The sequence below is a fragment of the Simochromis diagramma genome, unplaced genomic scaffold (genome assembly GCF_900408965.1).
Source record: "Simochromis diagramma unplaced genomic scaffold, fSimDia1.1 OVJJ01000344.1, whole genome shotgun sequence".
NCBI classification, from domain to species: Eukaryota; Metazoa; Chordata; class Actinopteri; order Cichliformes; family Cichlidae; genus Simochromis; species Simochromis diagramma.
The window spans coordinates 4781013-4797283 of record NW_024387375.1 but is presented as its reverse complement, the minus strand read 5'-3'; the positions used below and the strand labels follow the sequence as shown (position 1 = coordinate 4797283).

General features: G+C 42.2%; 1 protein-coding gene across 1 annotated transcript in view; it reads right to left on the bottom strand.

The window, feature by feature from the left end:
* Positions 1 to 1985: 1985 nt before the first annotated feature.
* The window catches only part of map3k10 (mitogen-activated protein kinase kinase kinase 10), a 46936-nt gene continuing 32650 nt past the window's right edge, over positions 1986 to 16271 (bottom strand). Inside the window, exons 3-11 of the mRNA XM_040009267.1 lie at positions 16122 to 16270; positions 12324 to 12499; positions 11672 to 11918; positions 9919 to 10041; positions 9708 to 9846; positions 9023 to 9135; positions 8643 to 8941; positions 6888 to 7413; positions 1986 to 4989 (exon numbers count right to left, since the gene is read on the bottom strand). Of these exons, the coding sequence (XP_039865201.1) occupies positions 4595 to 4989; positions 6888 to 7413; positions 8643 to 8941; positions 9023 to 9135; positions 9708 to 9846; positions 9919 to 10041; positions 11672 to 11918; positions 12324 to 12499; positions 16122 to 16270 (2167 nt within the window). The 3' untranslated portion in view covers positions 1986 to 4594. The remainder of the gene's footprint in view (positions 4990 to 6887; positions 7414 to 8642; positions 8942 to 9022; positions 9136 to 9707; positions 9847 to 9918; positions 10042 to 11671; positions 11919 to 12323; positions 12500 to 16121; position 16271) is intronic.

Below are 16271 nucleotides of genomic sequence, written 5' to 3'. Positions count from 1 at the left end.
CCACAGTTTAGTTCACCCCACACTCTGACTCACCTGCACAAATAACTTATTCTACTGACCCGACTCATGATGCAAAGTGTGAGTCATATTTACCAAAAATGCTTGTTAAATCTAACATTATACATTTCTCAAACCTAATTTAATCTAATGCATGAGGCCTACTTACTGTAGCCGAGGTGCTGCAATTGTAGTGTTACAGTTTGGTTTAAAAAAAAAAAAAAAAGCATGGACGATTTATTTAGGCTTTCATAATTATCACAATAATTACCTTAATTAAAATTATTATGGAGTGCACCTAGGCTCTGCTTTGACCTCTGATGTGTTGAAAACATGAGGCTGTGAGCAGGGTAAGAGGCTAATATCACTCCGGCATGCTTCATTCTTGTAGAGGTCTGTCTGTGTGGCAGATGGTAAGAAGATGTGACAGAGCATGATGGAAGCAAAGAGAGAGAGGAAAATGAAGGTTATCCCGAGGGTGATGGGAAGGATGAGGAGAGGATCAAAACTGAAGACACGGACAATATTGGAGGACATAAACACTGAAGGATGAGACGGAGGGAGTAACAGAGAAGGAAATACTGAGGCAACTAAACCATGTGCACACAATTCAAGGACCAGAACTCAAACTGTACAATAAGAACTAAAACGAATGCTCAAAATTAAAATTAAAAAACATGACCTTCGAGACACTAGAGCAACAAGGAACCCTAAACAGAAACCCAAAATCAAGTATATTCTCTAAATATTCAAACCCCAAAACAAAACAAACCACAGGATCAGCCCCTCCAGTCAGACACAGGAATGCTTCACACACTACATAAGAATTAAACTGACTTAGCTCGATTTCTTCTAAAGCTTTGTCAACCAACACAACACATCGAGGTCCACGGGAAGCTAACCTACCCAGTAGATATGTGACAAGGCTGGTATGTTGTAGTTCTCTGATATCGATAGGTTCTTTTATTAGTTTCTTTCTTTTTCTTTTTCTTTTTTTTTTGGGGGGGGGGGGGGGTGCTTTTCAGTAGAGGACAGTAATATTTCTGCAGGATTTTCCACCTTTGAATCAGACTACATCATCTGAAGTGAAGTCTATCCCATTGCACCCTGAAGGAAATGGTGGCATGAGGGCACTGAGTTTTCTTTATTAATATGTTCAGGATAAATCTTCATTAGTGGTTTAATGATCTGATGAAGATTCAGTTTTAAAAAAAATTAAAATAATAAAGTGAGTCCTTCTGCAGATCTGACGACACACCAACTGGCAGGCAATCTGGTTAGTTGTTCACTTTGAAAGTGAACAGAAAACACACTCACACACACTCCACGCCTGCCTCTTTTTGCTCTCTGTCCTCCCCTCAACACTGTCACCACCTGACCCAACCTACTACCCGTGAAATATGTCTGCAGGGACACGAGAAGGGGCGGACTGTGGCGTAAAAAAATAAGAAATATGGTGAAAATATGTGTTGAGAGGAAAAACAAAGAAGGTGGCAAACATGAGAGTCTCATCACAACAAGACAAAAGACAGATGACGTGTGTGTGTGAGAACCAGACGTGATGTTCAGCGTGTTGAACCCTCTCTGCTGTCACTTTATCGCCACTCTCTCTGCTCTTCACTTCATTTTCAGGCTCATCGTCCATTTTTTTCGTGTGCGTGTGAATGTGTGTTGTTGCTTTTAATAGCATCACCATGGAAGTGAAGAGGGGTTGCTAGGTAACTGGCTGGCGTCTGAAAGGCGGTCATACTGACAGACACAGCAGGAGAGGACTTGTGTATGTGTTTTGTGTGTGTGTGTGTGTGTGTGTGTGTGTGTGTGTGTGTGTGTGTGTGTGTGTGCGTGCGCGCGTGCGTGTCTATAACATCTGTATGCACCGCGTTTGAACCATCTTTACATTGCGAGGTTGCGGCTCAAATCTCACATTTTGTTCACATGTTGATAATTTATTTATTTCTCACGTGTCACATTTCACCTGTAAGTTTTTGTTAACTGTGCTAAAATGCACGCTAACACATTCACGTGCCATCATCCAGCGCAGCTGCAGTGTCAGGAGGGGACAACGGGAGAAAAACAGCAGACATGGGAAAGAAATGACATCATAGGGCACAGTGGTGACACCTAGAGGAGTTTGCCTGCTGCTACAGGCGCCTTTGTCTCTGCTGCTGTCAGGAGTGGAAGCTCCCACCAGTGTGAAACGTGAGACAGCAGCAGTGTGATATAACCAAGACCAACTTTAGAGGTCCTTTAATGATGTCCTCCGTCACCTCTGCTACGTCTAACTTGTCTATTTGTCTTGTTGATAGAAGACTGCTGACTTCTCGCACGGTTTCACTGAAAAGACTGAAACACAGGTTACATTGAAAACCAGCCTCCAACACTATATCTAACAGTTTTGGGGCTTTTTGAGCGTCTCATGGTGAGTGCACATCTACAGCACTCGCAGAAAGTGAAAAAGTAAAAAGGTCTGGATAACTTTTTCCCCCCATTAATAAATGACGTTTTCATTTATAAACTGCATTTTGTATTCACTCAGGTTATATTTGATTAGAATTAACATGTGTTTGATGATCTGAAACATTTAAGTGTGACAAATATGCAAAAAGTAAAACCTATGAAACCAGGAAGGGGGCAAATGCCTTTTCACAGCACTGCAACAGGCATCTCTGAAGCTCATCAGCTTATATTTCACACCAGAACCATTGAGAAGGATACAATAACATGCATAACTGGCCCTTTAAGTGCATTTTGTTGATAATTTCACACCTCAGTCTGAGCCCGATGCTTTCAGTTCTACTTCTTCATCTGAAAGTCTGTGACTTCATGACAATAACAAAACCAGATGCAGTCGTGACACTGAAGCATCTTTGTTTGTTTTTATTTCATTGTCTCTCATTCGTTTCACATTTACTCATCATTGAACCGTAGAAACGTCACAGGTTGAGACCGAAGACAACATGGATGTTTCAGCTTCCCAGGTTTTCCTTGGTTTTTCATTTTATACTAAACAAATATATACAGATATCCCAGGAAGAGCATCGCAATCATAATTAACCCTTTTCCATAATAACAATACATTTAATAAATACTCAGTGTTCTTAACCACACAACGGGAATGAGTTTGGGCTCACCCTTCAACCAGTGGGATTGTCATCATCCCATACAAATAATAAACATGCGCGCGCACACACACACACGTACTCACACACACACACACACAAAGAAATCTGCACAGTCAAGTAATAACATCTGTAGCCAGGATGAACTGTCCTCTGTTCAAAAACTACTCCGGAGATAAAAGTTGATTTGTCAGCCATGACGGGAGCACTTTGTGCCGAGCTGGTCCACCAGTTGCCCAACTTAAAGTGCAGGTGACATCGAACACAGCAGATGAAAAGGAGAGAAGGTGAAGTTTGGAATCGAGTGGCGGGCTTCTATCAGCGCTTTCTACTTTGTGTCCGTTTCAATGGCGTGAGCAGGATGGGACCAGACTGTCGGTATGTAAGGAATGTCTCCATAAAAAGTTTTTTAAAAAGACGGAGGAGAGGAACAGATGTGTGGCAACCAGTGGTCTCATTTTAAAGAAGTGAAAAACCGTTCACATGTGAAATGACATGCACTGAAAAAGCACCAGCACACAGAAACAGGCGTATCTCCTTAATCCACACGTGTACAGTAATACATACATATACATATATGTATATGTACACATTCACACACAGAGACGCACACCGGGGCTGCTGGACCAATAGAAAAACATTTTTGCTAACAGGCTGCAGCAGGCAGGTGCAAGCACTGAGAAAATAAACTCTGATTTATTTATTTTTTTAATTTTTACCTTACAAGGCTGAGGATATACACCACCAGTGAGAAAAAGGCTTTTTCCTGTCTCGAGTCTGGGAGAGAAGAGGACGACAGATGACACGTGTGAGGATGAAGAAGGTGGAGCTGATTTTATAGGGCTTGTTTGTGCACTGGCATGACAAACAGTGTGCAGAAAAGGAACAAGGACACAAGATTTTCACAATATCAGCGCCTCTTTTTTTTTTAAATAATGAAAATGCTCCGCCTTCAGGGAAGAAACATGCAAGCAGAAAGTGGAAAGCTATGCAGACGGGCAAAAGCACAAGCAGATGGATTGAAATGAGCAGTTAGTGAAGTCACAGAACGGCTGTTTGAGTACTCGAATGGCTTTTAAAGAAATGTAGCCTGGTCGTAGGGCACCAGGAAGCAGGTAGAGATGGCCTTTCTGGGCAGGAAAAGAAAGGTAAAGTGGGACTGGGCACACTACAAGGCTGTTAAAAAGGCCTCTTGGACCCTCAGTGTCGTGCAGGTTAGTGAGCACTATCAGCGAATGGCTTTCTGTGAGGGTTTAACACCTTATTAGGGCACACAAGTGAGGTGAGTTGCATGAGGGTCCTTAAAACAACAAGAGAAGAAGTGGGATGTTTTTGCAAACTTCGGTGAGAGTGCACTTTGCTCGGCTCAGACATCAGTAGGCGTTCCTTGTTCGGCCCAAGCTATCATGTCCTGGAACAGGTCTGAATGCAAAAGAAAAAAAAAAACCTTAAAATGTTTGTTTATTCTTTGATTTTTACTACGAGTACTGCTGCCCACATAGGGTGGCAGGCTGTAGCTGCCCGCACAGAGGAACAGTGTGGTCCAGATTCTGGCCCTCCATGTCCATGTCCATCAGGTTGGGTCGCGCCGCACTAGCGCTGCTGTCCCCTGAACCGAGGGGGCTGTCGCAGCTGCTGCCCGGTGATGAACTCAGGGTCCGGGAGAGAGAGCCCAGCTTCCAGGGATCAGGTCTTACCCGGGATGGCGTTGGCCTCGGTCGGGGGGCAAACTCCAGCGTCTTGGGCCTCTCCAGGGGGCTGATGAGGCTGTGAGGATCCGGGTCGGGGATGGGTGGAGCGGGAGCTTTACGCCGGTGAGGGTAGATAATGGCAGGTTCAGGTAGCCGAGGGATATCCAGCTTGTCCTGCATACCTAAGAATAATAACAGAGGTGTGTCATGTTTCAAGCAAACACTTCGTGGTTTAAGCTGCTCAGATACGCAAGTGTGTAGTCAAATAAATGCCTGTGGGCTGAAGCTCAAAACGGATGTTTTGCATCAAATCTCCATCTCACATTTTTTGCACAAAGCAATTAAGTGAGAAAATCATCTGCGGACTAACTCACTAGAAAATATTCAGCAGCTGCAGCTGTAGATCAGATAATGAGGCAATGTTTTGCATATGTTAGCCCACTAACTGCAAATTTGTGTGTAATTTATGTTGCCTCAGATCTTTTACTTTAGGAAAGTTTGTAAGAAGTAAGTACTGCAAGGTATAAGCAAATATTACAATTACATTGAACACCGGGGGTCATCTTAGTATGCATACTGCAGCGAAAAGTCCAACATAAAGTGAGAGTACACAAAGAAATAATAAAACAATAAAGAGGGAAAACTAGGAAACATAAGAGTACGGCTAGAGAGCTGGCAAGTGGAAGAGCTGCAGGTATAAATACTGAGAAGACCACATAATGAAGTGAACACAGGCGAGGCACAGAAAGTGCAGAAACTACCTGAAGTGTAAGTCAAACCTCCTTTTCCTAATTGCAGCAAAGGCGTAAAGGAGAACTGACAATGGTACAGCAGACGTCTGCCCCGCTGAAACTACAATGTCCAGAAGCTGGACTTCAAAATGCAAATTAAACATCATGACAGCATGTTGTCATCCTCAGCAGCAGATTGGCAGATTGAGTTTACCCCACCTCTTGCCATAGGACAGCTGGGTTAGGCTGGATGGATGGATTTTTTTTGTAACTTTAGTAAAACTGTGTCCATCCCTCACTTGACCAGTTAACGGTCAGAGTGTTGGGGCCTATCCCAGCTGACCTGAAGTAAAAACTTAATGAACGATAATCCTGAAGGCTGGCAAATAATCATGGACAATACTAATGCAAAGCAAAGCACTGAAAAACCTTAAATGCACTGTGATATAGTAAACATTACCGATAATCTGATTAAGAGAGGCAACACCATGAGGAAAAGTAGATTTTATTACAGCAACATAAAGTTCAGAGTTCCGCTGTGAATAGAAAACACGCTTATAATTAACATTTACATGATCTGCACCACTTTGTTGGTTTTGTTGATCATTTTGCATCGCAGTGAGTGGGATGTAATCTCCTTTCCTTTCATGAAGGGTGCTCCAGTGTAGCATCCGCCAAAGGAGGTTATAAACGAGGTACTGAAGCTGCCCTGCAGTTACTTCAGGGTCACTTTGCACAGCAAATTTGACTCGATTGTACCCAGAGATTTCAAAATAAAGCATGATGTGACTAACACAACACAGATGGAACTGACTGTGGTGGGGTATGTGCTTGTAATCGATGCGGACAGGAAAGATAGTGGGTATACTGGTGAAAGGATGTTGAAGATGGATGAAGAGAAGAAGACCACAGAGGAGATTTGTGGATGCAGTGAAGGAGGACATGCAGAGGGTTTGTGTGATGGAGGGGGGTGCCTGGGATAGGGTGAGATGGAGGAAGAAGAAGCTGAGGAAGTTGTTCTGTATAGTTATTCTGGAAAATCCTTCACAGGGTCTCCATGACGTGCTGAACAGCCACAAGAGCACTTTTAGAAAAAGACTCATTCGACTATGACACACCACAGAACACCACAGGAGCTCATTCCTACCTGTGACACATGGACTGTTTTCACGTATAATAACCTGTTTGTATTATTTTTGGATTTATTTAACTTTGGAGTATGATTTTAACATACTGCACGATGAATGGAGTGCCTGATTTTTAACATTTACTTTTAAGCACTTTAATCCCTGGGATTAATAAAATACTCTGATTCTGATGACAAGTTAGACTAGATTTGAGTCCCGTACCTTTGTTTGTTGTGATGTGCGGTGGAGGAGGCATGGGCATGCTCCCGTCTGACGGCGTCCTGTGGTGTCCCAGAGTTTGGGCTCTGGGTCGTATCGCCCCATCTGAAGGGGTGCGTCTGTGTCCTCGGTTCATGGCCATGGCTGCCGATACATGGGTGGGCGTGAGCGACTGGTTGGGCTCCTTCTTGAAGCTCTCGGCCCGCAGGTCCAACAGTGGGTTGAGGGCAGGCGCTGGGGGCGCCGCCGGTGTTCTGACCCCAGCCATCGGGGTGAGGGGATAATCGTCTGGGTCAGAGGGGAGGAGGGACTTGGTGGAGTTGCAGTCCGACAGAGAGGACAAAGAGAGCAGTGTTACAGAGGGAGAAGGGTCCAAGCAGGGAAGCGTGGAGTCGTGGTGTCTGGAGAGAGACAGAGAGAGGTTTCGGCTGGGTGGAGAGGTGCTGCGACGGAAACGTCCCGTCCGCTGGAAGAGACCATCCTTCTTCTTACGCTGCTCCTCTCGGAGGTCCTGCTCATCCTGAAGCACCTGAAGAGAACATCAGACCACAAAAACGTGCTGAGCTTTACTCTCATTCTGAGAAAACACACACCATTCACATAAGTTTAACAATTCAGCTGCTGCAATGTGACCTGCAAAGAACAACATTTTGGCCCACTGTCTTTGCTTCTCTTAAGCTCTCTTAAGTTCCTCTGACAGCATTTCAGTCAGGTTGATGTTTGGCCACCTTTGGGTGGATCAGTGCAGCATTTTGTCCAAGGTTCTTGTGGTTTGTTCAACCGCAACTTGAACTTTCTAAGATTATCACTCCCAGGAGTTTGTGCCATTATTTTAACACACAGCTAAATGCTCCAGATATGCAGAATGCCAAAAAGAAGATGTTCTTTTATAGAGGTGCTCAAACTTGCTGATGATCATTTAATCAAGTGAATTTGATTATCAGCACCTGGTTCCTACTGACCCTCTTAATTCCTCTGGAAGTAGTAAAAGTATTCTCAACTTTCGGGACTGCAAAGAGCCCTGTGAAAACTGTCTTTTTCACAGGACCATAAAGTAATAATATTGTCGACCTGTACTTTAATAGGAAACATGTTTGACTCAATACAAAAGATCAGGTCTGACTCAGCAGCATCCCACATCTCTCACTGATAATATAAGGGCTTGTTCATGCTGGTTTATCCTTCATAAATGATTCAAATGAGTCTGAGGAGTCCTGGTATCATAGATTCTGAGACATGATCTCTGCCAGGCACTGATTTTATATTAACAGGTAATAAACCGTCTGCAGGAGGAGGCTGTTTATGTGGAGAGGCCATGTCTTTAATAAAGTGGAATCATGCGTGTATGAATGAACATGTCTGTTATTGTGTAAGAGAGATTGTGTCTCCAAGAAGGACATTAAAACACAAAGATATACACAAATAAACAGGATTAGCACAACAATCGAACTGCCTTGAATAGCAAAAAAGCATAATAAAATCTTCTGAATATAAAACCATGCATCATATCTTATGAAGATGTATTAAGTAAAAAATAAATTCATTGTGGGGGTTTGAGGAATAAAAACTAAATGTCGAGACTAAACTCGACATTTCAAGATCAAAGTCACCCTTGACCTTTCGATTTTATTCTCTAAATGCAGCAAAAAAAATAAAAATCCAAATGTCAAATGAAGAAAAATCTCCTTCCTCATGCAACATTGCTTTAATCTTGCTCCAGAGTTCAACCGTATCTCTCCCAGTTTCAGGGTTTCCTACCTGCTGTTTTCCCAGCTGTAGCAAGTCTTGTCCGAGACCCACGGAGGCGAGCAGAGAGGCGCAACCCAGCAGGAATATATCGCTCTTCTTCCTCTGACTGCAGCGACGAAGCGAGTCCTGGTAGCTCACGCCCGTTCCCAAGCCTCCAACCGCCTGACAGGAGCCCATATTCCCAACAGCGGGCACCATGTTGGGCCCCACGCTGCTCCACAGGGAACCCGAGTCCTCCATGGCCCCGTTACTGCTCGACTCCGAGGGCAGCAAGGAGCCTGGCGATTCCTCAAACTCACTGCATTCCTCTGTAAAAGACAGAATTGATTAAACTCACACTTGTGATTGTGTGAATGAGGCAGAACGCACAGTGAAATGAAAAGACTCACCCATTTCATTCAGGCTGGAGAAGCCAGCAGTCATCGGGGCATGTTTGGGAGACTTGCCCAGATTTGGCGCGCTGGATGACCAAACTTTGCTTCCCTCTGCGAGAGACTTCAACCTGCAAACAGGGAATTTGAATTAGACTGGCAGGACATCAAGACTCCATTTTTTAATATATTATCAGAGGCAACAGATGCTGTGAAAATAACATTTTTTAAACGAAAAAGGGACATAAACCGGTCAGGTCGATGCCACTTGAGGACGCGATTCATACAAAGCGAAGATGATTACTCTGCTTCTGGCTTCTCCGCTCACTGTAATGAGATATTGATCTAAAGGTTTTGTTTCTGTGTGTTATCCAGACGAGTATCTGAAGAAGCCCCTTTTTCTTGCCTGCAGGTGAACAGACAGTGGGCCTTATAATCCTACAGGTGTTGACACTGCAGTTTCATCAGGTTTTTACAGAAAACAAAGCTTTCTGTTCAAAATTAAAGAGCTGTGACTTTCTGTGCCTGTTGCTGGAAATTATTAACCACAAAATCCATAGTTTATCAAACCGTGTAAGAGCGGCCTGTCACTCCACATACAGTGCTGTCAAAAAAACTTCTCCCCCTTCAAACAAACCTGAGAAAATACTAAATTATCAAAGCCAAATTATATCTTTAACTTTGAGCAAAACTGTTGACGTACTTTTCCTCGCCGCCCACTCTCTCTTTCTGATGGGTGGAGCTTGGGCCCCAGGTGCGTCCTTTCTTCTTATTGGTCGTCAGGTCTTCCTTTTTACACACAGCGCTGCGACCCCACGTCTTACTGCCATCACTCGGCGTCACTGAAAAACACAGCAAACATTCAATAAACTCCGTTCCATATCCTCACTAGACTTATTGACGTTAACGCTCACATCTGATAGCTCTCAGCCGGGGTATGACCCCAGGGCTGGCAGGCGGGGTCGTGCTCTCGCTCCCCTGGGTCTTCCTCTTGTCCACGCTGGGCGATGCCTGCACCGTGATCTTATGCTCGAAGCCTGCAAAGACAGGGAATATGAGAAGCATTTACATGACAAAAGGAGAGATTGATAGACAAAGAACTCACAAACAAACTGGCGATTTGGAAACACACACAAAACAAGGCGCAGATTTTGAGGATAAACAGAAATTACATCAAAAGGAGGCACACAGGAGGCGTCTCCCCATCTATTGTATTAGAGTATTAATACGCCATGAGAACATATATTTTGGATTTCCTACATCCTACTTTCACTTTAGGGATAATAAATTGACTGAAAAGCAGAGTTAAGTTAACTTTACTTATTATTGGGTTACAACTCGCTCGACAGCAACACCATATTGGAAGAGTGTCATTCTAGGAAATGCAGTGATGGAAATTTTAAAGCATATAAACAGATTCATGGGAAAATTATCTCTAAATTATATCAAGGCCTCATGAAACAGAAAGATAATAACACCAAGTACAGTGAAACACAATTGGGAAAAAAGAGCCAAACTTAAACGCAGAAATAGCTGAGGCAGAGTTTGCGTTGTGACACAGTATGATCATCGTGCAGTAAAAGTCAAGTATTTTGTTACAGTATGTTTAACGCTGAGAAAGATGCTAGGCTATCAAATCCCTGTAGCTGTCCCGGCACTGTATCTTGTAATGAAAGTAATCAAAGAAGATGTTATTATCAAAAAGGACTGTTAGTTATTCAAAATATTGATCATCACTGGTTAACAAAAAAAAAATAGCTGTGAGTGATGTTTGGAGTATCCCACCTGTTCGGTTTTCCTTCTTAAAACTTGTTAAATAAAAAGCGATTCAAGACAAAGATGAGCTAACTAATGAAAAAACACAAAGACATGCATGTCAGGATAGCTGCTGACTGTAAACTGGCCGTGTGAATGTAAGAGTGAATGGCTGTTTCTCTCTGTGTTAGCCCGGTGATAGACTGGTAATATCTCAGTAAGCTCCAGGACAACCAGTAAAGTCAATGACTTGATGGGTGCCATGTACCACTCTTTGTTAAACACACATCTGAACTGAAAGGCTGCTCTCATAAAACCTGCTTCTTTCTAAAGTGTTACTTTGCATTAACTGTGTCCCAAATGCAGCCGTTAGGATTAGCAAAGTAATATGACGGGTTTTTCTTTCCACCTTTAGTAATGAAGTGATATTTTTTACTGGGACGTCCTTGTTAGCCTACATGAAATGATTTGGTAAAACAAACACAAAGGGAAGTATCAAAAATGAATTTTTTCTTTGCCTTTGTGATGTTTTCCATCAAAATCAAGGAAAAGTGGTTACTATCGTTTACTATTCGTGAGTCAAAATTTCAACTTACATACTTAAACATCTGAAAAAATAACTTAATGATGAGACAATAACTTTGAGTACTTGAGTATGAATTTTGAGGAGATAACCCAAACGTATTTACTTATGGATGACAGAAACGCTTTGTTTTCACTGGCGGAAACGAGCTCCCAAAGATTAGGGAAAGGACATATGAGGTCATTCTTTTAGGAATATTCAAATGCAGCCAGTGTCCTAAATTTTCCACCTGAAAATACCCCATCTCACAGGAAGTGACATCATACCACCTTTGTGCACCTGATTCACCGGATTAAAACTGTCCGGGTGTGATTCCTGTGTGCACCCACCAGAGGGCAGACTGATACAGTTGCTGTCTCTGCCCAGCTTCAGTAATCGGCTCTTCTTGAAGTGGCCCTTCCTCTTCTTGACGCTGGGCTTTTCCTGGTACATCTGGTGGATGATGATGTTCAGCTCTCGCTCAACAATGTCGATCTCCCTCTCTGCCAGCTCCTGCTCCCTCTTCCTCAGCTGCTCCTCCTGCTCCTTCTGCTCCTCGGCTGCTCGGGCCAGCGCCTCCTCCCATGATCTCAGCTCCTGCAGAGAAGCAGGGGAAGATGAAGAGCTTACCGCAGCACCTCTTTTGACACCTCTTTCCTGCCATTTTGTTCGCTGCTAACTTAATTCTTATTTGCAGAAGCAGCACAGATGTGACAGGGTGAGATTCCTCTCACCTCCGTATGAAATGTGACTTTTATTAAAGCACTTCTGTCTGAATAAATCAGCTCAGAACAGGAGAAAAGAAGAGCAAACGAATGTACTCACATTTGTCAACTTTTAGCTGGAAACTAAAGTTCTGATTTACTCATTCTGTCTTTGTACAATGTGACTTCTAACCACAACACTGAGCATTATAGTACAGAGAGGATCTGCGCGCACATACGAGCGCTTTAAAGTATTTTTATATGCAGACATGTTTTATAAAAATCCACCATTTCTCACCTTCTCTTTGGCCCTGAGCTCGTCGAACATCTGCTGGATCTCCAGCCTCCAGTCTTCTTGTAAGGAGTGAAAGGACTCCAGAGGCATCTGAAACATGGCCGACTGCTCGATGGCCAGCAGCCGCCTCAGGATGCTGGTGAACGACGGCCTGCCGTGAGGGTTCGGGCTCCAGCACTCTGAGGAGCAGCAGACAGTAAGAATCTGTTGTTTATTATGGATTTCGCAGCTGTAATCATGACTTATAACTATAACGTAAAATTACAGGCACACGTGAAATAAAGTGCCATTTAAGTTGTGTTTGCAATAATTGAACAGATGCTACTTTTTCTTAATTAAGTGTAAAATTGTCACAGAAATTTCAAAGATTTCAAATATGAAACATTTAAAAATACATAAACACATTTTTTTAAAGGCATAACAAATGTGGTCTTACGTAATCAGGCTTCTAATGTCAAAACATATTTTCACACAATGTCCTTGGAAAAATCTCACTACCATGTTTACCAAAATAAAGACTTTAAAGGAGGGACTGAGCTAATCGTAACTATGTATTTTTAAAATGCTGAATTATGGTAGTAGAAGTCTTACAAATTAAAATCAACCTTAGTTTTCAAATCCAATACTTGGAGAAGCTTAAAGACATCCCAAGCATTTTAAATACTGCTGTTTGCAAGTTAAAAGAAGTGATTGAGTCAGGGCTAGAGACACCCAACAGCACAAATAACATTTATTATGATTTATCACCTTTTTTAAACTGCAAATTATGTCCTCAAAGTCAAATCTGTCATTATCTATTTTATCCAGCAAGATAATATTATCACACTTTAGTTTTTTATGGCAATTACATGTAATCTGTTTCTAATAATGCAGAATTAACTGTGATAGGTCAGCAAGAATCACATATCTGTAGCCGTCTACATATTTAACTATTACATTTCCACTCATCCACCTTCTTGTTCTACCATAACATAACCAGAACCCAACCAGCCTGGCAGTCAGCTGAGTCGAGCTCATGGACAAAGACTCACTGTTATACTTGGAGAAGATGTCACCATAGCTTAAAACCCTTTACATTTACAGACCTTCAACAATCTCTTTGAGAGTAAATGCAGTTAGTCCAACTCGGACTGTGACAGTTTGCAGAAAGGTCGTCTCCTATCAGGAGACCTGTGCAATCGCCTTGTGATCAAAAGTGGTCGTGAAGAGTCGCAGAATGCAAAGAGGATCCTGTCGTTTTTTTACTCAGGTGTCTGAGCCACTATCTTGCTCTGACAAAGCTACGTCCTAATTCAGACTAAGTCTGTTTTCTGTTTTTTTTTCCTATTATTTTAATTTATTTAATAAAATGTTGGTATTTGGCGTCTCTGTAACATGGAAACATGGATTGTTATCTAATTAGCTTTGTCCTATACTGGGAAGTGGACGGTACAGAATAAATGCATGCAGCAAAATCTATAAAAAAATAATACAGATAGTTAGATATAGATAGATATGTTTACATATCAGATTTATATATTCATTTTGTCTGAATTTTTCCTTCAAGTTTTAGAAAGACAGACAGTGGCTGTGCGACGGACTGTGCAGGGTGTACACCACCTTCTACCCTATGACAGCTGGGATAAGCTCCAGCACGCCGTGACCCTGGGGATGTTTGGATGGATGAACAAGCACACAATAAAACCTAAAAATGGATTTTTAGGTCTAACAAAATGACACATAGATAATTTCAGTAGACTCGCCCTCTACCCCATCGACAGTTAATGTTTATTAGCCTATCACACAGCGGTCAGGTTATTTGTACAGCACAAAAAGGACTTAGCCATGAATTGCTGGCTCGGACAATTCTTCCCTTTCTGGCACTCAAAGCGGCAACAGGAGACGTGGAAGGAAGCGAGATGAGACGGCATATGGCGACCATCATGAGCCAAACCCCGACTGACAGTGTTGCCGAAACATGCCGCACACCTACAATAATCTGCCGAGCCACAAACTGATCACAACTGCCTCTCCGACGTCTAACTACAAACACACAACCCGTCTCCTAAAAGTCCAACAGATTAACGCAAGAGAAGCACTAACAGTGGAAAATTGAAAACATGGAAAAATAGGGGCTAAAAATACAGCCTGCAGCAGGTGACGTTCATTTTTTTAATGGATCTAAATTACCATAAAATCCATGTGGCGGGAGAGGAGATGAAAGTGAGCCGATGACAGGAGTAAACAGAGTGTAGAGAGTAGCAAGGGATGACAAAGGGGAGATTAACGGATGAACTTGGATAAGATGAAGTGGGGGAAAGGAGCTTTAAGCAGCAGAGTGGGAGGGAAGTTTGGTGCTGTGGTGCCGACAGTTTGAGACACATCTCTCTCTCTTTTTTTTTTTTTTTTTGTCTTTTACATTAAACCTGCCCTGCAGCTTTAACCATCCACATTTTTTTAAAAGTAACCTGGGAATAAGCACATTAGGGCAGCTTAGATATAAAGCAAGTGTGTGTTTAAACAGGGATGATCTGAACTCTGAAACAGGAGCCGGTTAATACTCCACCACTGTTAACAGCGATTATTTGCAAGGTGAAAAGGAGAAATGTGGCCCGGGGGGAGCTCAGGCATGTATAAAAAGTAAGTTAATGAAACCGTCCAGACACGCGTTGTCTATTTTATCTCTGTGTTTGCTTCTCATCTCCCAAATGTGGGATAGAAACTGTTTTAAAATGAACAACAGTAACCTCAAAAGTTACAGGATCTTGAAGTCAGTGGATATGAACAGCCTGTGGGCTTATTTAAAATGTTTCAGCATTTTCAGTGACAGTTTAAGGTCATATTCACAGCAACATTTTAGGGCTTTACTAGGTTATAAAGAGAGACAAGGGAGAAGGGAAGACATATTAAAGTCATTCAATGAATAAAAACAACTCGAGTAATCTCTGAGATTATTAAAGTCAGAAAATTCAGATATTCCTTAAAATATAATCAGAAATGTCTGAGAAAAACATTTTTCCCCCACCTATGTGAAATCTCCTTTTTTTTTAGGAGGTATGTTTCTGAAGTGCAGCTGTTAATCTGCTAATCTAACTAAAGCAGCAAGTGAAAGTAAAGCTTAAACATTTTCCAAGGTGAGGTCGAAATAGTAAAGCAAAGTAAACGCAGGTAAATTTAATGTGCAGGACCGAAATTTAAAGATTTCTGAGGGAGCTCGGAAAATTTCATTGCTACTGTGTTAATAAAGATTATGATTCTTGCCATCTCACTATATAAAGTGATATCATAAAGATTAAAAAAATGTAAGATGATAAATTAACATATATGTTCGTGTACATGAGCGAAGTGGAAAAACTGCCACAAGCTTGGGGAAAAACTGCCAACTGGATGGGTTTTTGATGATGACGATAACAATAATAATAATCATCCTTTTGGACTTTTTTAGTTTTAGAAACCACTTCCTGTAAACTTTTTGAGTTTTTTTCTCTTACCACCTCCTACGTTGCCATTTTTGGGGGTGTTTTTCATGTTTTAAAATCTAATTTTTAAGACAGGAAATGAATATATTATTAATCTAACCACAAACCCCAACAGAAATACCGCTGTGACACATCACAAAACACAATATCCAGATCATATGCAAAAACATGCCGGAAAAACAAACAAATATATTTTCAAACAGCTTTCAGTGCGGCTGCTGGAGCAGCCACACCTTCATCTCCAGCTAACCGTGATTACATATGTGACAAACACACACACACAAAAAACATCACTTTGATTACATTCTTGACTGAGGCTGTGTTCAGGTAACAACCTTCTTACCTCCCAGTAGTTGAGCAAAAGGTTCAGGGCAGGTTGAAGGGACGGGAAGCGTCAGCTTGTTCATTGCGACTCCGTAAGCTACCGCCAGTGCATCTATCTCCCGGTAAGGAACCTCGCCAGTGAGCAACTCCCAGAGCAACACACCAAAAC